Source organism: Halichoeres trimaculatus, unplaced genomic scaffold (genome assembly GCF_033239565.1).
Source record: "Halichoeres trimaculatus isolate MK-OKI-2021-1 unplaced genomic scaffold, fHalTri1.1 fHalTri1_scaffold_15, whole genome shotgun sequence".
Classification (NCBI taxonomy): domain Eukaryota; kingdom Metazoa; phylum Chordata; class Actinopteri; order Labriformes; family Labridae; genus Halichoeres; species Halichoeres trimaculatus.
Window position 1 is genome coordinate 20,452,922 of NW_027437193.1, and position 23,391 is coordinate 20,476,312.

The window sequence follows — 23,391 nt, forward strand, 5'->3', positions numbered from 1 at the left end:
ATTTAAATAAACAAGCTACATAGTTACAGATAAATGAATGACTTATTGGCTATATTATCTGACTGTGCTGAGGAGGTGATGTGCATGTTGTGAGACCTGAGGTCATTGATGACATTTTTTTTGATGATGATGATAAAAACACAGTTTAGTCATCACAGCAATTTTCATCCAAAATATTTTATCCAACAGATTTTCACAAAATCTTATAATTTATGGTTAAATATTTACAGTCACATTTCACTATTCACAAACAACCTTTAGACAAACTTAAAACCATATTTGCAGTCATAGCTTATCATAACAAACTGTAAAGTGTGACATAGCATCTAGGCTTGTGCACAGCACTGATGTCACACTGAGCAACTGCACAAAACATCACATTAGATAACACCACTGATCTAGATTATTGCCTTAGTGAAACAAGAATAAGCTTGAGGCTAAGTGCAAATGTACATCCACAGATTGCTGCTCTGGCATCTTGGGTGCTGTGTGCACCACATCCACTTCATTTCTTGCAGAAAGTCCCTGACTTCACTGTGTCATGACTGTAGCCTGTCTGGGAAGTCCTTTTCTTTACAGAAGCTTCACAGTGGTGAATGAAGAAGCATTTCCCCTCTTACTCAGCAGTGAAGCATGAATGTCTCTATAAGGATATTTAGGGGGTTTCGCATTAAAGAAACACCACTTGTGATCTCAGGATAAGGAGACACACGTCCCAGCTCAGTTTCACAGTCAAGCTTGTACAAGTTTAATACCTGTGGGATCTTTTTCTCTAAATCTTTGATAATTCTGATGTAGAGTCCAGTAAAGCTCGGTAGATGTCAGACTTTAGGAAACGTGGGTAAGAGTCTCTCTCCATCAGCCCGTAGACAATCCTCTGGGCATCATCAAAGCACATGGTGGTGGGTGCCTTCATATTCCCTCTGATCAGGTCCCTGGTCTTGTGATCAATGTTGATCTGAAACAAAGGAAAGAAAAAAAACGGGAGATGAGTTCCAGGGTACAAGCAGAGGTGTTACTGTAAATGTCTCTATATCATGAACACCCCTGTGCCTACCTCTCTCACAGCCTCGGCTTGAATGTAGCGTTTGAAGATCTTCTTGGCCCTGGAGGACATCCTGAAGGAAGACCTGATCTTCTTGTAATCTTCACACACCATCCAAAACTCAATGTTTTCATCGCTGAACTCTGTCTTTAAGAAGGCCTGGAATATCTTCAGCCCATCTACACAGGCAGCAATAATAACAAACAGTTAGAAAGCAGTTACACAAAAGTGACTGTGTAACTGAAACATACTGCAGCACATACTGTTTGACTTACATTTTGATGAAAGGAGTCTTTCCAGTGAGTGTGACCATTGGGACATCTCTTCAAAACACAGCCTGGGAAAGAAAAGTAAATTTTCAATCACATTTGCAACAGAAATATTTAACATTGGTAGCACTTTAGATTACAGCCCGCGTCTTACAGTGTAGTTTCCCGTCTCTTACAGTGTAGTTTCCTCAACTGTAGGGGTAACTCTCACACATGTACCTTGACATTTTGCGGTACCTATCGGGTAGTTACGCTCTCGTCTTACAGTGTAGTTTCCCGTCTCTTACAGTGTAGTTTCGTCAACTGTAGGGGTAACTCTCACACATGTACCTTGACATTTTGCGGTACCTATCGGGTAGTTATGCTCGCGTCTTACAGTGTAAGTCCCGGAGTCTTACAGTGTAGTTTCCCGTGTCTTACCATGAACTTATCAAAACAGTGTAATTTTCCTGGACATATGCTCCAACTATGCAAACCTTGATGTATCACTTCCTCATCAGCATGGATAAAGATTATGTAGACCAATGATAAAGTTAAAAGCTGTAATGTATTGATGAGTATGGGTTTCACATAATAATGATATTCAGACGTATAAAATATCTTTATTTTTTTATACACACAGAGACCCCACATTGTAATTCTCCTTTTAAGTTACTGATCCATTAAGATCACACTTGTCTTTGCTTACTGGCTAACTATCCAGTATTTTCTGTTATAAATTGCCTCTGTTCTTCGTTGATGTGTTGTAAGCATTTTGTATATAATTTTATTCAGGCAACTTAGAGGGCAGACCGGGGTCCTTAGGATTTTGCGTATTTGCGTTCATGCCTTTATGCGGGCAGCCTGGGGTCCTAAAAGTTGTATAGCCCGAACGGAGATTCCGCGATTGTTTAAAAGCATCTTCAAACATCTTATAAGTTATCAGTGATGCATTCTTGAGGAAGTAAGTACTTTAATAGCTTAAAAGTTATCTTTAAGGAGTGTTGAGTGAGGAATGAACATTTAGTTTATGTTTGTTTGTGTGGCAGGAATTTTGGCTCTTGTTTCCCTTACGTTGCACTGCTAATGCTAAATAGCTAGTGGGCGCATCATTAACGTCTGGTAGACACTGTCTTTGATTCACCTTCTGTTATTTATTGTTTCAGATACCATGCACTGCCAGCCCTGTTGAGATGCACTACTGATAAGTGGCTGTTGGACGTTGATGTCACACACATTATTCATCCTCTTCGTTCATTCAATCTCCATCCATCCGGCCGTTGGTGTAATGCTGTTTCTATAGGATACATAAAAGACTGAACTGTGAACTGTGTATCTGCCTTTACTCTCTGACCGGAGCATCTGTGTGGATAAAGTGTCCCAGCATTATTCATCATAGAAACACAGATGTCAGTAGCTTCAACAGTTCCACTGCAACAACCCAGCACTTTACCTGTAACTACTGGTCAACACCTGGAACTGGACTTGAGTATAAAGTGTACATCAGTAGAGGGTAGTTAAACATTAAGTACAGCGAACAAGTGTGCACTTTAAAATCCAGCCCGGTTCCAGTTGTTGACCAGTAGTTACAGGTAAAGTAGTGGGTAGTTACACAGTAAGTAAAGCCAACAAGTGTGCACTTTAAAATCCAGCCCCGTTCCAGTTGTTGACCAGTAGTTTCAGGTGAAGTAGTGGGTAGTTACACAGTAAGTAAAGCCAACATGTGTGCACTTTATAATCCAGCCCGGTTCCAGTTGTTGACCAGTAGTTACAGGTATAGTAGTGGGTAGTTACACAGTAAGTAAAGCTAACAAGTGTGCACTTTAAAATCCAGCCCGGTTCCAGTTGTTGACCAGTAGTTACAGGTACAGTAGTGGGTAGTTACACAGTAAGTAAAGCTAACAAGTGTGCACTTTAAAATCCAGCCCGGTTCCAGTTGTTGACCAGTAGTTACAGTAAAGTAGTGGGTAGTTACACAGTAAGTAAAGCCAACATGTGTGCACTTTATAATCCAGCCCGGTTCCAGTTGTTGACCAGTAGTTACAGTACAGTAGTGGGTAAGTACACAGTAAGTAAAGCCAACATGTGTGCACTTTATAATCCAGCCCGGTTCCAGTTGTTAACCAGTAGTTACAGGTAAAGTAGTGGGTAGTTACACAGTAAGTAAAGCCAACATGTGTGCACTTTATAATCCAGCCCGGTTCCAGTTGTTGACCAGTAGTTACAGGTACAGTAGTGGGTAGTTACACAGTAAGTAAAGCTAACAAGTGTGCACTTTAAAATCCAGCCCGGTTCCAGTTGTTGACCAGTAGTTACAGTAAAGTAGTGGGTAGTTACACAGTAAGTAAAGCCAACATGTGTGCACTTTATAATCCAGCCCGGTTCCAGTTGTTGACCAGTAGTTACAGGTAAAGTTTGCGGGTAGTTACACAGTAAGTAAAGCCAACATGTGTGCACTTTATAATCCAGCCCGGTTCCAGTTGTTGACCAGTAGTTACAGGTACAGTAGTGGGTAGTTACACAGTAAGTAAAGCTAACAAGTGTGCACTTTAAAATCCAGCCCGGTTCCAGTTGTTGACCAGTAGTTACAGTAAAGTAGTGGGTAGTTACACAGTAAGTAAAGCCAACATGTGTGCACTTTATAATCCAGCCCGGTTCCAGTTGTTGACCAGTAGTTACAGGTACAGTAGTGGGTAGTTACACAGTAAGTAAAGCCAACAAGTGTGCACTTTATAATCCAGCCCGGTTCCAGTTGTTGACCAGTAGTTACAGGTACAGTAGTGGGTAGTTACACAGTAAGTAAAGCCAACAAGTGTGCACTTTATAATCCAGCCCGGTTCCAGTTGTTGACCAGTAGTTACAGGTACAGTAGTGGGTTGTCGCAGTGGAAGTACTGGACAGTTAGACAGTAAGCAGTGGCAAGTGTTAACTTAATGGCCGGGTTACTTAAAAGGTGAATTACTATGTGGGGTCTCTGTGTGTTTAAAAAAATAAATTTTTTTTTTTTACATCTGAAAGTCTTATCTTTATTGTGTGAAACACATACTCATCAATACATTACAGTGTTTAGGTTCATCATTGGTCTACTTTATTCACCATACTAATTGTTAAGAGGAAGTGGCACATTAACAGCAAAAGCATATGCCCAGGAAAATTACACTGTTTTGACAAGTTCATGGTAAGAGACGGGAAACTACACTGTAAGACGAGAGCGTAACTACCCGATAGGTACCGCAAAATGTCAAGGTACATGTGTGAGAGTTACCCCTACAGTTGAGGAAACTTCACTGTAAGAGAAGGGAAACTACACTGTAAGACGAGAGCGTAACTACCAAATAGGTACCGCAAAATGTCAAGGTACATGTGTGAGAGTTACCCCTACAGTTGACGAAACTACACTGTAAGAGACGGGAAACTACACTGTAAGACGAGAGCATAACTACCCGTTAGGTACCGCAAAATGTCAAGGTACATGTGTGAGAGTTACCCCTACAGTTGACGAAACTACACTGTAAGAGACGGGAAACTACACTGTAAGACACGGGCTGTAATCTAAAGTGCTACCTTAACATTTATTTATTTATTCATTAATTTTAATGGAGCTGATTTTCTTTGCTTACCCCTCAGTGTGAATGGAGTGAGGTGATCTATGTTGCAACTGAGACTTCAGATTTCCTCCCCTTTGAAAGCTAAAGAAACACAAAACAACAAAATTTAATTCACCGTCATGCTCTTCCTTTACAAGCAGGAGATAAAATGGTTTTAAATATTTTTTTTCTTACCTGACTTTATCACTCATCTTGCCGGCAGGGTCTGTGGTGGAGTGCTGCAGATCTCGCGGTGGTGATGTGACAAGGCTTGGCATCACGATAACGCTTTGTGCTTGTATAACTGTCTAAGCTCTTTGCCTGTTTCTGTTTGACAAACCCTCCCACTCAGCGACAACTTTTATACCGACAGCAGAAGTTTGAAATGAGCTGGGTGAGTATCGTCACAGCATCATTCTGGGCTGACCGCAGAAAAAGAGGAAGCTAGCAATGACGCAAACTTACACTGACTGCTGCTATAGTTGTTTATCTGCGCTGTATGTAGGCCTGCATGGTGACAGGTTTGCTCTAGAGTCCGAAGATGCAAATGATGAGGCAGTGGAAAGTTCAACAGCTGATAAGCAAATGTCCTGGTTTCTGTTCCAGGACAAACGGTGCAGTTTTTTATTTTGGAACGTTTTTGTGCTGAGGGGTTTCAACATTAACAGAGTCAGTTTCTGGAACAGGTAAAGATGTGAAGATTTCAGGTTTTGAACTCAGTGTTACTTCAATCACATTAAGCGGTAGCAACACCATCCTAGTTTTCAGCAACAATTCCATCAGTCTCTATTTTAGGAAAGACTAAGGACCCATTTATACTCCCTTTACGCACAAAAATGTATCCATCTGTTTCAAATGATGTTACCGACACTGCCCACATACTTCTGCATGTCCTTTACGATGGCACTGCAGTTACCAAATACATCCACCGCGGGGGCAGCCCAGTCAAAAGTTTATGACAGCAACAAACTGAAAAACAATCATGGCGGCGAGGTATTGCTAATTTCATTGCTTGCATGAACCAGAAAAATGAAAGCAGCGATGTAGCAGGCGGTGGTTGGTGAGGCAGTTTAATACATCATGAAAGTTCTGCCATTGTTATTTCTTTTTTCGTGTCTCACCAAAGCTTTGTATCAGGTACTGACAGCAACTTTACCCCTATGGTTTCAAATGGTACAGCGCTGTTTGGCCCATATCTGTAAGCTCATTAGAAACGTGCAGAAATATGGATAAAACGAACACAGAGCAAGGACAGAAGTCTCCGTTCGTATCAGTATTCGCATATAACATTGAGCATAAATGGGCCTTAAAGCCCCGTTTCCACAAAGCAGTCTGGTTTAAATCGGTACAGTTTGGTGCGGGTTAGCTTGGTTAAGCCTAGTCCTGTTTGCATTTCCACAGCCCCCTCATAGTAGGAGGCTTGTACACCAGATGCCAATAGCTGCATCAGTTAAGTAATAGTGTGACACCATAGCAGCATGACATGGTGTATCCTGGTAATTAATTCAAAAGAGAAGATAACTGGGACACAGTAAACAAAGAGCAACTGTGTGGGAGACATCCAGCAATTCACCTTCTATGTGATTGGCATGTGGCTCTTTGATACAAAGCACAATCAAGTTTTTTTTCAGAGAAGACTGTGTATCGCGAGGGGAAATACAGCCGCTGTCTTACAGAAAGTGACGATTCTTTCGACTAATCAATGGACTGCAGTGTTGTAGCTCCCCCCTCAGGACTCAGATCGGTTTGGTCTGGTAGCTTTAGGGAGGGGATCCAAAAAGTAGAACAGTTCGTCTTGGTTATTTCCCGAGATTCATCTGTGGAAACGCCACAAAATGTGTGCTGTGCCGAGATGAACCAAACTGAAGTGCTCGGTGTAAACGGGGCTACAGAATCTCTTGAAGAAGAAAGTTTATGTTTAATAAAACACAATTTTGACTCACCAGCTGTAAAACATTCCCCTTGCGAAGCAGTACACCAAGCTATTGTGCTACACCTTTAACCAACATCACATGACTTTGAGCTTCTGGTTGCTAAATGTAAGCTAGCTTCTGATTTGAAGTGATATGATTGTTGGTTTTATACTTAGAGTAATGTAAAAATATGAATAACTATGAAACAAAGGAAAGAAAAAAACAGGACAGGGTACAAGCAGAGGTGTTACTGTAAATGTCTCTGCATCATAAACACCACTGAAACAGTGTAGCAGTGACTGCCACGAAGCTACATCCAGCAACAACCCAATTGGTTAAGCTAAAGACTTTTAGCATTTAAAGAAGTCAGCTTTATTCTGTCCAAAGCAAACCAAGTCCACCAGTGCCCCCTTTAATTGATCTCTTAACAAAAATGTCTTAATGTTATAAAAGTAAGACAAATGTTTGCTAAATTTCAATATAATGAACTGATACTTATCAGTAGAAAAATTATGACTAATACTTTTAAAGATGTTTTAGGATATGATCAGTAACTTAATGTTCTTGTATATATCTCTTCCAATCTATCTATGTCACCCCACTATCACGTCTTCTTCTGAGTTTCTAGGCATGACACACTCATTCAACTTCTGAACTGTCACTCTGTGAGAAGACACTTCGCTTATGCTTTAATGACTACCAGCGTTTAATCTAAGAAGCCTCTTCTTTGTCTGTCTTAGAATGACTTGTCACATACTACAACTTAGGTAATGACTGTTTGTTTCCGATTCGTTGCCATGCCATCATTCATCTTTTTTTACATATGAAGTAAACAGGAACCATGGAGGGGGGCAGACTAGGGTCACACTGACACAGACAGGGTCATTAGTCAAAACATAAACTAGACTTGAGCTTCAATTTCAGACAGGTATGGGGCTGTGGACATAAAAGTATACCAACATCTGTGTAAACTTATTCTAATTTTTGATCTAAAGAATCTATTTTGATGTTAAGGGCTCAAAGAACCTAAGCAGGGAAAAAAAAAAATAAAGTGACAGATTAATGCTTTTTAAACAGATGTTTGGGTCCGACCCATTCCTTTGGGATTTTACTCTTCTTAACTAAAAAGTTGACAGAATAATACTCAATCTGACCACCTTTACAACACCATCAACCCATCAACCATGAACCACAAGCACTCTCATTTCTTGGTTGATGCTGTAACACACACAGACTTCCTGTGTTTACTCTGACAGGAAGTTTTGATTAAAAAAAAGAAGCTTTTACCTTTCATCTGGAGATTCCTGTGAAGCCTTCAAACATTTTTCAAAAGAGAAACACAGTTAATTCATGTAAAAAGTATAGTTCCTGTAAGCTGAAGTTATGCAAGAGTACTGCAAGCACTGATCAAAAGGTAAAATATGACTGCTACCTTTGTCTAACTTCAACATTCAGTCAGGTTCATCTTGAACTAAGCTGCCCTCCGTCATGAGCTTTTATCAAAAGGCAGTTGAGAACATTAATCCTGTTATTACCACCTGGATTCTTGTTCAGATGATGAAAAACTGAGTTACACTTACATTATTATCTTCGTGCTGTTGTGAGCCTGCTTGATTTTAACTACAGCTGTGAATATCGGCCTTGCTTGTTTTCTCTCTATTAATTGTAATCTTAATCTGCTTGACTGTGACTGCTTTAAAGTAGCAGTTGGTGGAGATGGAGAATACAATAGCCAGAAAAATATTCATATAGGTTATACTGATTTTGTAGTGGTGTACTTGTGTGTATGTCTTACTCTATCCTAGCTTCTCAACCAACTGTGGCAGATGAACACCCCCCATGAGTCTGGCTCTATTCAAGGCTTTGATCTTTTTGTCCCAAGCACAAAATGTGCAAAGTGTTTGCTCATTGTACCCCAGTGTTGGGTCTCTGTTATGTAATGTGACAAAGGGTACAGTCTCCACCTGACCCCAGATATCTTTGGCTGAAAAAATTAAATTTAAGTTGAAGGGTTCAGCCTAGTTTGTAAATATCTGGTGCTATATAGTGCTATGAAAACATGATTTGAAGTTCACGCTGCATGACATAATGATGGATGTTGACAGTTCCTTCACAACAAAGTACATCAACCTGAAAACCCAAGATGTTTTCAACACTGTGTGACACAACAATGTAAAAATAATAGAGTGACTTCTTAAAGGTTTGTGAATCTGCAGAAAATCCCCCCACAGTCCGCTCTGCTGCTGCTGTAAACTTATGAACTTACCGTAAGTTCATGACCTCAGAGAGTTTCACACTTAAGACACGTACACGGTCTTCAGGTAAACCACATATTATTGAATAAGTTCTGTTCCTCAGAGTGTTGTCATAGTTTTCTATAATTAGGGGTTTGTGAATCAACACAGTCACTTCATAATGAGTGGCCCTTGGCCATGGACGTACGTATGTAGCAATTCAGCTTTTGATGACAAGGAACTATGAATCCAAGAAATAAAATACAAGCCATTTAAATCTGATTTACATGATAAAATATGTGTCACTTTTATACTGATGCCTCGTCATGACCTACAAGTGAAATGAGATCATCAGCCTCTAGACTGATTTATTATTTATCGTGTCTGTGTTCAGGTCAGATTCTCCATGAAAAAAGCTGAGTCGATATTCAGCACTCACCCTGAAGGGTCAGAAAGTTTAGTCTTTAGAGCACTCCAACTTCCACATTCTGTTTTGAGTTCAAGGCTAATACGGGCGCTTAAAACACACAAACATTTCTTTGTTAAAACACTGTTTTGGGCAGAGAGACTCCACATCCAAGCCTTTGCTCAGTTAAAGCAAAACGTTATGTACGGGGTGTAATGTTTGTACTGACTACCTGTGAATTCCTTTCTTCTCTTTGAGTGTGCTGGTTTTAATTGGCACCAGAGGCAGCACACATAGTGATATCACAGCAGTGACAGGTAGCAGCTATATTCTACTAGATCTCTTTACTGTTTGTCTTTTCTCCATCATTACACAGACACTGGGCAGGACTTCTGTATTAGCAGGATTCCACAGTCATCAATAAGCACAGAGCAGATTCAGAGGGAGAGGAAGTCAGACACTTCAGCAAAATTAAAACATACTGTCGATTTTCAGAATAATCCAACAGATGCTATATTTCACTGAAAAAAGAAACAGCAATCCAACATAGGTTTTTAGAGACCTGTAAAGACAGCAGGGATAATAATAATAGTGATAGGGATTTGTTGCCTGGCGCCGCCTTGTCGTGGCAGCTCTCTCCTTTGTCTGTTTCTTGTAAATGTTTGTCTCTTTTTCATCATCTTTGTATTTGGAGTCGGTCATTACTTTGTATGACTCATTTGTTGGTCATGGAAACCAAACTGATTTTGTCGGTAGTGAGCTTTTTACCATTTTTGCTCCTGTGTTTGTCTGAAGATCCTACGTTTAACCATGGCCACATTGTTTACATGTGAAATCAGCTATTAGCAGCCTGTAGTATGTCAATGCTAGCTTGTGCAAGGCCTGATGTTTACCCACATGTGTGGAGAAGGAGGTGAGGATGACGTGCTTCCATCCATTGTTATCAGGAACGTAAGATCTAACTCCATTAATATGGGCAAGCTAGCCATGCTAACCCAGGAACAGAGGGAATACCAGAAGGCAGAGTAGCATCATGATATTCACAGACATGGCTAATAGAGAACACTGGACATGTACACCACATTGGAAGAGCTTCACCTGCTGTGAGCAGACAGGACCCAGGAGACAGAGACTGAACAGACTGCTGAAGAAGCTCAGTCCTGGACCCTGTGGAGGTGGAGGCTGGCTGAACTGGAGAATGATGGACAAGCTGTCATCATCTATCTCCTTATGGACATTTTTGCACTTTCTATACACTTTCTTACTTTTGTTTTCTTGATTGCTGATGTGACCTCTGAATTTCCCCTAAATAAAGTATTTTGTATTGTATTGTATTGTATTGTATTGTATTCTGTTCTATTCTATTCTATTCTATGAGAAGAAGCTCATCATGAGGTCTGAAATCCACCGAGACAGTAGTTGTAGAGGAAAATCCTCTGCGACTTCAGCTGCCAGGTGTTCAGCTGTCTGGCAGTCCGGCAACATGCCAGACTGAACATGAAGCCAGTGTGAGTTCACAGTGCACTGTCAAACTAGAGATGCATCTGGTGTATTACCTGTGTTACAGTTTGAAAACATACGTAGCCTTAATATAAAAAAATCACATCATTGCCAAAGTTTGCTCCAACAAATGATTATAGTATTAAAAAGAAGATCTGTATTCACAACTTGCTTTCATTGTGAATGCATACTTTCGCAAGAGCTACATGTGATTAGAGTAGAAAATACTTCTGATCGTGTCCAAAGAGGTCACCAGAATCAGCATGGCCCAAAAGTCCCTCTCAGAGCCTTTAAGCATATAATTGTAACAGTGGTGACCTTGTGTTGATCTGTGGTGAAGTGGTTTGTGCTGCTTCCCCCAGCAAATGTGTCCTGGTTCATGTTCCCAGCTGGGCACGTGCCGGTCTATGGGGAGTTTGCATGTTCTTTCCTGGAACTCCAGCTTCCTCCCAATGTCCGTAAACATGTTTTTCAGGTGAGCTGGTGACTGTAAATTGTCAAAGTGTGTGAATGGTTGTTTGTTTCTTCACGTGAGCCCTGTGAAATCCTGGGAGCATGGAAATTATGACCTTTCATTTAGAAGTCACTTGTTGTTAGATCTACCTGCATCTTATCTTACTGTCATGATGCTTTCGTACAATATCATGTAGTGGGAAAAAAAAAAGAAGTGATTACGCAGGGACAGGCATCTGTACAAGAGAAACAAATTATGCCACCAGTAACTGACAAGAATATGATGGACGTCATGAATAGAGCTAAAAATGTAGTGGCACCTTTAAAATATATACTTGTGTGTTACATTTCTTATAATATCTAAGTATTACTCTAAACCCCAGTTCCTGGAGCAGCTGCACCGTTAAATGTAGAAACGCATGAGCTTTAAACCCACAAAAGTCAAGTGCTCAAATGTTGGTGATTCTTCAGACAGTGTTCATATGAGATGGCAGCCTGAGATAACATTGTGTGCTATAGTGCAGCTGCTGGTGTCTCACTGTGGTGCATTAACTGTCATCTCAGACGTTTCCTGTATCACTTGTAACACTTTTCTGCGTGCTTCCCCCAGAAACTGAAAGAGTGATAACCCTCTTCTGTTTCTCCATTTCTCGTGTCTACCTTGCTCTCGCAGACTTTATCAGCAGATGTGCTGTGCTGCCAGATGCTACATAACAAACCTACGTCTGCAGGTTATAATGTGGTTTTAAAATTGACCTGTTTTTTTACAGTACCAAACTGATTCAAACAGTCGCCCACAAAGAGGCGAGTGCAGCCGGTGTAGTCTGAGCAGGAGGAAGTTGTGGTGAGCTGTCTGGCACAGCACAAAAACAAAAAGGTTGAACATAAACCCTTAAAATAATCCTGAACATTCATCCACACCTACGACGTGCAGAACAAAATGTTCATCCACCACCCTGCAGTCACATGGAGAAACCCTGCTGGGCGCACTTCCACTTTTTGAACTCAAGAATACACAATGGAGAATAAAAATGTTGGAGTTAAAGTAGCACACAGGGAACAGTGAAGAATGAAGAATTCAATTTAAATCTGGCAGGCTTGGGTATTTTCTTTCCATGTTCAGAACATTGTGTCCACAAGCTCTCCACAGTCTGCGTTTAGTGCTCTTTTATTTTTGCATGCTTTTTACATACATAACACTATCAGCTTGTAAAATCCCTTGTCGGCATCTACAGTGAGACATAAAATGATAAAAAAAGAAAGAAAGTGTTCTCATTAAAAAAAATTCTTCCTCAAATGCTGCACAAATCCTCTTTTCAGCTCAGATTTAAATAAAATAAATAAATAAATAAAGGAGTTCTGTCTATGAGAATTTCAGCATTAAATTAAAGTCTAAGTGTTTTTGTGATGAACAAACTCACCCTGCTACATATAAACCAGATGAATTACTACAGAAAGTTCACTCTTCCCCTCCTACGCATATGTGTCTAGCATGTCTGACAAATTTTTCTCCAAATGGTGTTTAGACTCTGAACGCTGCACTCAGCGTCCTCTATGTGAACAGTGAGGTGTTACATGAACCCAACTCACAGTCAGGGTTAGTGTTTCCCTCCTCCTGACTGAAGGTGGCATGGCCTGAAGGGCTCTGATGCCATCTGGTGTTTTTCTTTCTTTCTTTCTTTTTCTTTTTGTTTTGTTTTGTTTTTGACCAGTAAATATACTCACACGCTGTACAAACTCACAGAAGACAACAAACAAGATAATTTGAAGGTTGTTTATCTTCAGGAGTTGGTATTGTGTGTTTATTTATGCGGCTTTATTCTTTTACTCTGAAAACCACCTCAGTAGCTTGATATGGTTTACACCTAAGCAAAAACAACAACAAAACAAAGCAGTTCTCTCACTGGTGGTTTCAAAAATCCTTGTATCAGCCTCAGTCTAAAGTGCCTCTTTTACGTTGGTGTCTCTTTAAGGCTCCTTGTTCCACAAAACCCCTTCACTCTGGTTGGCCAGCCTTCAGGAGACCTGTACGGTGCAGAGTTACGACCAGACCATGGGGTTTGAGGCCTTTCCATCCAATTGATGGGTTTGAACATCCAGCATTTCAAATCAATGTTCAAAATACTAAATGATAAATATTATACCCCCTCTTTAAAATCTTCTTAAATATCTTGCTAAGCTGTCCCATAATTTACTAAATGTATCTGTGTAACTAAAAATGAAAGAGATTTAATTTTCCTTGTTCATTTTATGTTTATGTCTCATTCATCAATGTTATTTATTTTATTTTATTTTATTTTATTTGTGTGTGTGTGTGTGTGTGTGTGTGTGTGTGTGTGTGTGTGTGTGTGTGTGTGTGTGTGTGTGTGTGTGTGTGTGTGTGTGTGTGTGTGTGTGTGTGTGTGTGTGTGTGTAAAGCAGTGTGCACACACATTTAAAGAAAGTCTGCTTGTTATTCATGTCTCCAAGTTCCAGAGCTACTCTGACTATTAGCATTAATAAGACACAATCCAAAAGTTGAATTTATTTATACCTCAGGCTCTCCCCCATTTCAGCTTGTTTTAAACATTGTTTTAGACAATAATTATTATTATTTTAAACCTGTTTTAAAAATTAGAGCAAAAGATGGCCACGCTGTTTTGAAATACAATCAAAGCCACTAAAGATGCCTTTAATCTCTTCTTTACAGGGACACAGATTGAGATTATCTTCCAATGTTAATGGATGAGCCTTTGTCTTCTACACCTACACACTCAGCAGCTTTAAAATAGAATCTAAATAAAACTGGTGTTTTATTTAAGAATTCATGGAGTGCAAAAAGTTAATCGCCAGTATTAAAGCCCATATCTGTGACTGTTTGCTAGACGAACCTGCTGGTTTTGTCTCTCCTAACAAATAGACATGTTTCAATTTCAAGTCTAGCCCAGGCCTGCTTCTTTTATACTTACTAATCTCTACTATACAGAAGAGTACAGAATTTATAACCCCTAATCCATTGAGTTGGTATGCACGAGGGTGGCCATGCACCCTTTGTGGCCCAATTGTTGAAAAACATGCACTACAGTGCCTACTGGAGAGAAGAAAACGTGATCATAAGTGCCCTCCTTGTTGTCAGAACACACTAAACTGCCCTTTTGGTTGCATAAAACATGATGAATTGCTCTTGTATGAGTGAGGAGGGAACGCTGTGGATATTTAATTTACTTTTTTAGATCTGCTTCATTTTTTAATTATTACATTTACTTGATTCAAAAGACAATCTTTTTGATTTCACATTTTCAGTTTTGAGTAAGGTCAACTTGTGTTTTACAGTGATATGCAACATTTTTAACTTGTACAAATTACCATCAAGTTTGTTTGATGAAAGACATTAAGTAGAATGATTTTCCATTATAATAAGAACTACTTAAGATGTTAGGTTAAAGTATGTATATGTCTGTTCATTGATTCAGTCACCTGCCAAAAATACTTGGAATTTTGGAAAATGCTGTTTCTCATTTTGAACACTGATATGTGGTTAAGATGCAATTATTTTTGAATAAATAATAACAAAACCCTTACCTAATTAGATTGGGGGAAGGGGGTGTGCTAAAAAGTTTGAGAATCGCTGCTTTAAAGACTCAAAGGTGATATAATCAGTAATAAAACAAGAAATCACGTTTAGAAGTATTTTCGAACAATCAGTTATAGTTTGAGATTTCAGTGTGGCACCTGTGGTGGTCAACCAAATTATAGGATGAGGCTTGTGCCACCCCAAACCATCTCTTGGCACACCCCTGTTTAGACATGTTCATTTGCCTTTGCTGAATATAAAAAGGAAGATTTGCATCATATTCAAAGTAACCACACCCATTCAGCTGATTATCTTTAGCTTTGTCTTAAAACTGTGAAAAGTGAATGCAACATTTTCACCTTTGATAGAAAATAAAACAAGGCAAGATTCATAAGAATGTACTCAGGTGTTTATTTGTACTAAAGCTGAATTTCCCAGAGCACTAAATGATTTAAATTTGCAAAATCAATCATATGATAATACTTAACAACAAAAGAGATTCTTTTTTATCTGCCTCATGGGGGAGGGAAAGTGGACAATCAGCGAAGAATAATGTTCACATCCTCTCTTGAGACTTGTTCTCTAATTTAGTATAATTAAAGAGATTAAGTGTAATACAAACCACAAATTCTCTGAGCTGGTTGTGTCAGAATCACACAGACTGAGAAAAACTATCTCTGCTACACTTAGGAGCTGGACTGTCTGGCATGAATCTGTTATCCACAGTGAAATCAAAGCGTGCTACAGTAGATCAGAGTTGGAGAGAAGTTTTTTTTTTTTTCTTTCTTCTTCTTCTTTTTTTTTTTTTCTTTTTTAATTTTTTTTTCAAGAGCCTTTGGTGAGAGGCTGTCAGTTTTAAAACAGTCACCTTGAATCACCTCGCCTCAGGAGTCCCTGATAGATGTCGGATTTTAGGAACCGCGGGTAGCAATCCCTGGCCATCAGACTGTAGATGAGCTTCTGCGCTGAATCAAACGAAGTCAGGGTCGGCTGGGAGATGTTCTTTGTTATGTTTTCTCTGGTACCCCAGTCTATGTTGATCTGAAATCAAAAAGTATAGCCCAGGGGTGTCTTATGGCAACTCCTTTTTTTTCTTTTTTTTACCATCATTCACTGTAACGATCAGAGTGGAAACAACTTGTGAATACTTAAAAAAAAAAAAAAAGTTTGCAGTTCTATCTGCATAGAATGCACAGATGTACAGCTTTATAGTTGTCACTTCATCACTCTGGGCTTGCCAAATTCAGATCATGACCCTCAAAGGGGCTTTTGGCAGCATATAGAGCTGAAAACTGTGTTTCTTTGTTGAGCTTGCAGTTTTTACCTGCTTGGGTGCCTCTGTTTGGACAAACTCTGAGTAGATCCTGTTGGCAGACGAGATCATCTCGGGAACCGTCTTTATTTTTTTGTACTCCTCACAGGCGAGCCAAAACAGGATGTTCTCCTCGCTGAACTCAGACTTCAGGAACTCTCGAAAAGCTATCTGTCCGGCTGGAATTCAGACTTGACATTAACAGGGAGCAAATGCATATACAGTCTAAAGTATGTAGGTATAATTGAAAGAGACTTCACCTTTACAACTGAGAACTTTGTCCACAGACTCGCTCCAAGTCTCAACGTCTTCCAGGGGATCCTTGGGGAAGCAACACAATCTACCCTTGAAAAGAGCATCGAGATCTATCACTAGCTCAGTAATCTGTGACGTGTGTATCACACTGCAAGGCCAAATGACCAATCATTAAAAGTCTCATGTTTGAAGACTTTGTCAAACACCTTACAGAACCTACAAGCCCCTTCAGAAAACAAGACACCCATGTGGAGTGACACTTACAGTGAGTGAAAACCTCCTTGGTATTTTCCACATGGCTGCTGTAAGCTGTTGCCTGATGAAAAATGGTAAAGGCCCAATAATGAAATATGCAGTAACTCACTTTATCGCCATCTCCTCGTCCTTTACGAAGGGAGACAGAGATAAGATCCTGCCAGACTGAAGATGGAGTTGTGATTGTTTGGAGGCGAGGGAGTCAAGTGACTGAACAAACCTAAATGACCCCCACCCAGCAAGCAAGGAATATATGGAAATCTGTATGCAAAGTGTTAATGTCAGGAGAGACGGGGCATCCTTTCTCTTCTGTGGAAGAGAGGAGAGCTGGGCAGTGATTTAAGCTCACCGCACCTATTGTCCAAAACAGAAACCATTATTGACGTGTGGTAGGAAGAGGATTTGTACTATGAAACACAGATCTGAATCAAGATTATTAATCTAAGATTAGTAAACACTGTATTTTATCCTTACTCAGTAAATGCCACTTTTGAAAAATGTTGGTACGCAATATCCTACCGTGGAAGAACACCACAAATCAAAGTCAGTATTAGATTTAACTATAGCAACAAGCAATGGTCAGGAAGCTCTGAGGAGGATTCCGACCATAAACAAATAACCATAAACAAATTCACTATTAAGAAAAAGCCTCGTCATCCTACCATTTGCATGACTGTAGTGCTCCTTATTCCACAAGTGGCCAAAGAATAAACAGGCATAAATTAATGTGATGCCAACTCCCCGTAGGTGATCAACTTTGAAACAGAGAGTTTGTGCTTTAGATGTTTGCATTTTCTTTGATTAGACAACCTGTGGTGCTATTAACTAAACTTGGACCTCAAAAAAGACATAAAGGATTAAAAATCATGTTTTGCATATGACCAAACATGAATGATCACCTGTTGTAACTGTGAATTGGAAAACGCCAGATGTTTTTTTCATAAAGAGTAATGAAATGTACATAAGGCACAAAATTACATCATACAAATGGTTTTTGATTCTTGAACTTCTAAGCCCTCTAGGCCAAACTGGAAGTGTCAAAACTGCAGGTCCTTCAACGGTCACTTGATGGTGGCTTCATACATGAGTAAATCCCCTTTAGGCCACAGAGCTCAATATCTTTTCTGGCCAAGGCGGTCTGGTCTCAGGCTGATTGGACTTGGGTTTGTGTCCCAGGGTGACCACATGGTGATTTGATGTCCCATACCCTCTTCCTCCATTTCAGCCACAGCTGGTGACTTCTTCTCTAGTAACAGTGGCAAGGTCTTTGACAGCCTTTCGATGGGCCTGCCTTCTAGTGCACACTCCCTTTAGTGGTCTTGTTGTAAAAACTGGCTAAGCCCCTGAGCCTTACTTCCTCTGGAGGTCTTCACCTTCTAACCCCCACATCTCTGTCTCAGATTGCTGTACCTTAGCACTTTCATATTCTTCTTCAATGGCATTCCCTCAAGGGACCATGAGCTTAGGCATAACAGCAGTAGTAAGACCAGAAGACCAGGTCTAGGTGCAGGTTGGTGTCTGTGGTTTCAGATGGGAAGATAAGTCTTTGGTGTAGATCAACCCACATTTACCATTCAGGGGCTGAACCCAGGCGACATGCGTGGGGGGCAAGGTTTTGTTTTGCTGTTTTTCTTTTTCTTGGGTAAAGGATATTAACTTTGGGAAGGTAGACTGAGTATTTGCAGGGATAATGTTGGTTGATGTTCTATTCTTGCTAGACACCTAGTCTAGTTAGTTGCTAGGCGCCGGCCTGTCGGCTATGGCTGCCTTTTGCGGCAGCTCTCTCTTCTCTGTCCGTTTCTTGTAATTTTTTTGTCTCTTTTATAATCTTTGTAATTGGAGTGGATCATTACTTTGTATGGCTCATTTGTTGGTCATGGACACCAAACTTTTTGAGGCTTCAGTGATACTTTTACAACCTTTTCTCCTGTGTTTGTCTGGAGGTCCTACATGTAACCATGGCCACATTGTTTACATGCGAAATCAGCTGTCAGCAGCCTGTAGCATGTCAATGCTAACTGGTGTAAGGCCTGATGTCTTCCCACAAGGTGAGGAGAAGGAGGTGAGGACAACGTGCTGGGTCTCAGTTGTGAGCTAAGAAGTGACGACGTGGACCTGTCCTTCCATCCATCGTCATTGGGAACGTAAGATCTATCTCCAATAAGATTGGAAGCTAGCCATGCTAACCCAGCAACAGAGGGAATACCAGAGAGCAGAGGAGCATCATGCTATTCACAGACATGGCTAACAGAGCTAACACCAGACACCAACGCCACATTGGAAGAACTTCAGCTGCTGTGAACAGACAGGATCTAGGAGACAGAGACTGAACAGACTGCTGAAGAAGCTCAGTCCTGGACCCTGTGGAGGTGGAGGCTGGCTGAACTGGAGAATGATGGACTAGCTGTCATCATCTATTTTCTTGTGAACATTTTTGCACTTTCTATACACTTTCTTACTTTTGTTTTCTTGATTGCTGCTGTCACTTCAATTTCGTTGTACATGTTACAATTACAATTAAGTTCTATTCTATTCTATTCTATTCTCCTTGAGCGCTCTGGCCATGCACCTCAGTACTTGGTCATGGTGCCAGGAATGGTAAAATATAAGGATTTTACTGAGTTGTTGTGGTAACACTTAAGGGCTGTTTACACAATGGTTTTAGTGTGAAACACAAAAGAATTGTTGCGTTTTGGCCCCGCGTTTACACGTAAACAGCGTTTCAGTCAACCTAAAATGCAAACTTTTTAACACGGCCTCCAGAGTGGGATTTCTCTGAAACACTGCCCACACTGTTGCCGTGCAAACAGTAAGCCTGTGTTTTCAGTGGAAATGCTGATGTCACACTCCGCTTCGCGCAAGCGCATTCAACAGTACAACAGTAACACTGTTGCGAGCGTTGCTGACAACCATGATGTGCTTGCGCTGCTCAATCTGCTGAATCAGCTGGCTAACTTTAAACAAAATGTGCATCTGTTGCGCCACTTCTGCACTTAGCATTCACCAATACACCAGATATTCAGCCCAACTCTACTTCAGTGGATATCTACTATTTACTACTCGGCTTCTGGACAAAACAGTCATAGTGCCACCTACAGACCTGGCATGCCTACTACAGTGTTTTTAGTCCCTCAACGTTTCCGTATAAACGCTGATTTTTTCACTACGTTTTCGCGTTTTCGTATGAAACGTTGTGTGAACAGGGATTTAGACAGATGCTATATTTTCTCTTGAACTAGAGCTAATTTGGACATTTCCCACTTCCTGCTGAAACTTAACCCATGAACTACATGGGCTGTAATGGTACATTTCTGGCTCACACCTTCCATCCTTTGGGGACCATCAATATTTTTACAGTTTTTGTCAACCTGAAAGTAGAGCTGAAGTAAAAATCAGCTGATCGACAAGTCAGTTACCTTCAATATATGGGAATACCAATGTACTGAATAACAATTCTTCTATTTGCTTTAATAGTTTGGTCAAATGGACTGGCCACGAGAAGTCAACTGCTTGTTACAGCCTACTGGCTAAAATTAAACATCATGCTAAGAATCAAGATAATTTTTAATCCACCAATCCACCATCGTCTTTCACAATGATGAAGTCTATATCACAATGTTTTTTCTGTTCCATCCTCAACCATTCAATGGATGTTTAATTTTCAATGTTCAATTTAAACTTTGAGTAAACTAGTTTGTGAACAAACTACGATGTGTAGCAGTCTTAACTTCCCTCAGTATGTCACCATGATGTTATGAAAGAATTTACAAACTGTTTGATTTGAGTTCAAATAGACTGACAAGTGACAGATATTTCTGACTTGTAGCTGCCGTGGCAGAGCACAGCATCACTCAGGCATGTGATTGAGAGCTATATGTGGAGGACTGGCTGTCTCTCCTTTGCATCTGACGGTGGTATGCCAGCCATGTCAAACAGTCTATCCTGATACATATGTCATGATTTGTATGTCTGCTGCATGTTGACCTCTACTGACCTTTCTGGCTACCCATGGAGACGCACTGGGCCCAAACAAACCAAGAATGTAAATCACAGCAGGTGATGGAAAACACCCAGGCTGCCCTTATTTGCATGTGTGCAGACGCACCAGGTCCAGGGATTTGTTTTTCAAAAAAGGCACAGCCAGGAAACCTAGGAGGACAAGGAGTGCCCCCTTTGAATGTCCAAGATGCTTTCTCTTGTGGCTGAGACTTTTATCTTCCAGGAGTTAAAATTACCTAGAGTGGTCAATGTTAAAGTTTGAGAACAATAAAACCCTCAAACATTTTTCAAAGTCTTTTTTTCAAAGTCCAAGCTCATGTCTACACTGAGATGTGCTGTGTGTAGCTACTGATGTCAGCATGCCTCAGTCGGCTGCAGTTTTTTCCACTATACACAGGGGGGCACTGTAATCCTCCCACTCTTACTATCTTTGTCTTAAAATTGCATTGGTGTCTCACTTTCCCTGTAAACTACAGTGTGTATCTGTGTTGACTCTTCAATGTTAGTCCATTATTTGGCACAGGCTACTTAGGACCACAAATTTAATGTGAAGACATGAATGGTGTATAGAAGTGACTAAAAATCTACTGAAATTAAATCTCTGGCCCCTGAAATGGCCCCTTCCCAAATGTGACTGCACATTAGCAATATATCATACCAAATACTGAAAATAGAACAGTTTTCACCTGTATATGAGATTCTAATGTATTTTTTGTTGTCTTTAATGAACCATTTGTCCTGATGTGTTTTAGGTAGCATGGTTAGATGCGGCATTGTTTGTATCTTAGACTTAGGGTTGTCTTGTCTTTGTTAATGTATGTCTCTTGCTCTAGGAGCTGACACAGTCTTCTTCACAGAATTGTTTTTATCTCTACACACATCATTCCTCATTTTATTCACCTGCCGCCTCTTCACTGATGAACATGTGGCCTCTTTAAATTCGACCCCCAAGCTTTCAGCAGTAACTTTCTCTCCTGTGGAAAAAGTTGAAGAGGAGTTTTTATAAAAATCTCACCTTGAGCCTTTCAAACTGAGCACAGCATTGTGTTTGCAGTTACACTGAAATTTATCTGAGTTTGTCAATATTGTTGCAGGCCAACAGCGAGTACAAACAGATTTTAAAGGGGAGTTTTCACAACTGAATATCATAGCCTAGAGGTCAGCAAATATTGTTCTAAATCTGGCTCATGAGAGTCAGGTAAAAGCTTGGGAGATGGGACAAACTGGGTGTTAAATTCAGCTCATCTAAAGTTCTCATGGCTGAACCCAGGAGGGGAAATCAGCTTACAAAATGTAAAATCTTTTAAAAGGTGCCCATTTATTAGAAATACACACCGCCATAAGACTCCCCACGACAAATGTTTTTGTTAGAAGCTCCTCTTAGTCTGCTCTCATCTCCTTCAAAAAGCCTCAGAACTCCAGCCAAACTGCTCTCCTAATCCTTTGTGTCCCTACAAGGTGTTTTGCAAATACGTCTTAAACTTGTGAATGATTTCCAAGGCTCTTCACCCAGACTGAGTCACATATTTGAATACCAATGGAAAAGAAACACAAAATCCACCAGCAAATTCCTAGCGAGCAACTAATCTTAAGCTGTGATGAATTTGGCAGGCCAGCTGAGCTCCTACCTTTGTTAACACATCATTACGCTTTCCCTCCCTTCTCCGGCTGTTTGTGAGAGAAGACAGCAGAAACTGCAGAAAAAAAAACACACACAGCTGCCTTCTACGCGGATGCATAATTAATGTGAACTGTGAGGTGTTCCAGGCCAGTTTGTGAGGAGAGTAATTTGGGGTGAGGTGGACTTTTTCCCTCTGAAGGCTCCGAGAAAGCCTGACATTGGTGTTAATGAGCCAAACCGGCTCAGTGTGCATATTTGTGAACATCAGCTTTTAGTGGAGCAGATAACTGTAAAATTTCAAGAGAATCGTTCAAATGGTGATGCAAGCATGAAATTTGGTACAGATACTCTCTTAGGGTCACTCTTTTGAAATAAAACGTTAGACACGCCAAAATTCAAGATGGCGGCCATTTTTAAAGATGGACGCCATTTCTATCAAACGATTCTTATTTCAAAAGTGCGAACTGTGATGCAAGCATGAAATTTGGTACAGATACTCTCTAAGGGACACTCTTTTGAAATAAAATGTTAGAAACGCCAAAATTCAAGATGGCGGCCATTTTTTCAGATGGACGCCATTTCTATCAGACGATTCTTATTTCAACAGTTCAAATGGTGATGCAAGCATGAAATTTGGTACAGATACTCTCTAAGAGACACTCTTTCGAAACAAAACGTTAGACATGACACAATTTCAAGATGGCGGCCATTTTCATAGATGGACGCCATTTCTATCAGACGATTCTTATATCAAAAGTTCTTATGGTGATGCAAGCATGAAATTTGGTACAGATACTCTCTAAGGGACACTCTTTTGAAACAAAACGTTAGACACGACACAATTTCAAGATGGCGGCCATTTTCATAGATGGACGCCATTTCTATCAGACGATTCTATCAAAAGTTCTTATGGTGATGCAAGCATGAAATTTGGTACAGATACTCTCTAAGGGACACTCTTTTGAAACAAAATGTTAGACACAACAAAATGTTAAGATCGCGGCCATTTT

General features: G+C 40.3%; 2 protein-coding genes across 2 annotated transcripts; both read right to left on the reverse strand.

Moving 5' to 3' along the window:
• Window positions 1–221: 221 nt before the first annotated feature.
• Window positions 222–5,215, reverse strand: LOC141804447 (regulator of G-protein signaling 21-like). The gene is made up of 5 exons (XM_074688876.1): window positions 5,076–5,215; window positions 4,914–4,982; window positions 1,321–1,382; window positions 1,058–1,224; window positions 222–958 (listed from the first exon to the last, which is right to left on the reverse strand). Exons 1-5 carry the CDS (start codon window positions 5,156–5,158, stop codon window positions 773–775), a joined length of 567 nt encoding a protein of 188 aa, XP_074544977.1. The 5' UTR covers window positions 5,159–5,215; the 3' UTR covers window positions 222–772.
• Window positions 5,216–15,803: 10,588 nt separating this feature from the next.
• Window positions 15,804–16,803, reverse strand: rgs1 (regulator of G protein signaling 1). Its single transcript, XM_074689107.1, has 4 exons — window positions 16,771–16,803; window positions 16,512–16,596; window positions 16,264–16,430; window positions 15,804–15,980 (listed from the first exon to the last, which is right to left on the reverse strand). The coding sequence occupies exons 1-4, from the start codon at window positions 16,801–16,803 to the stop codon at window positions 15,804–15,806; spliced, it is 462 nt and encodes a 153-aa protein (XP_074545208.1).
• Between the last annotated feature and the right edge of the window lie 6,588 nt (window positions 16,804–23,391).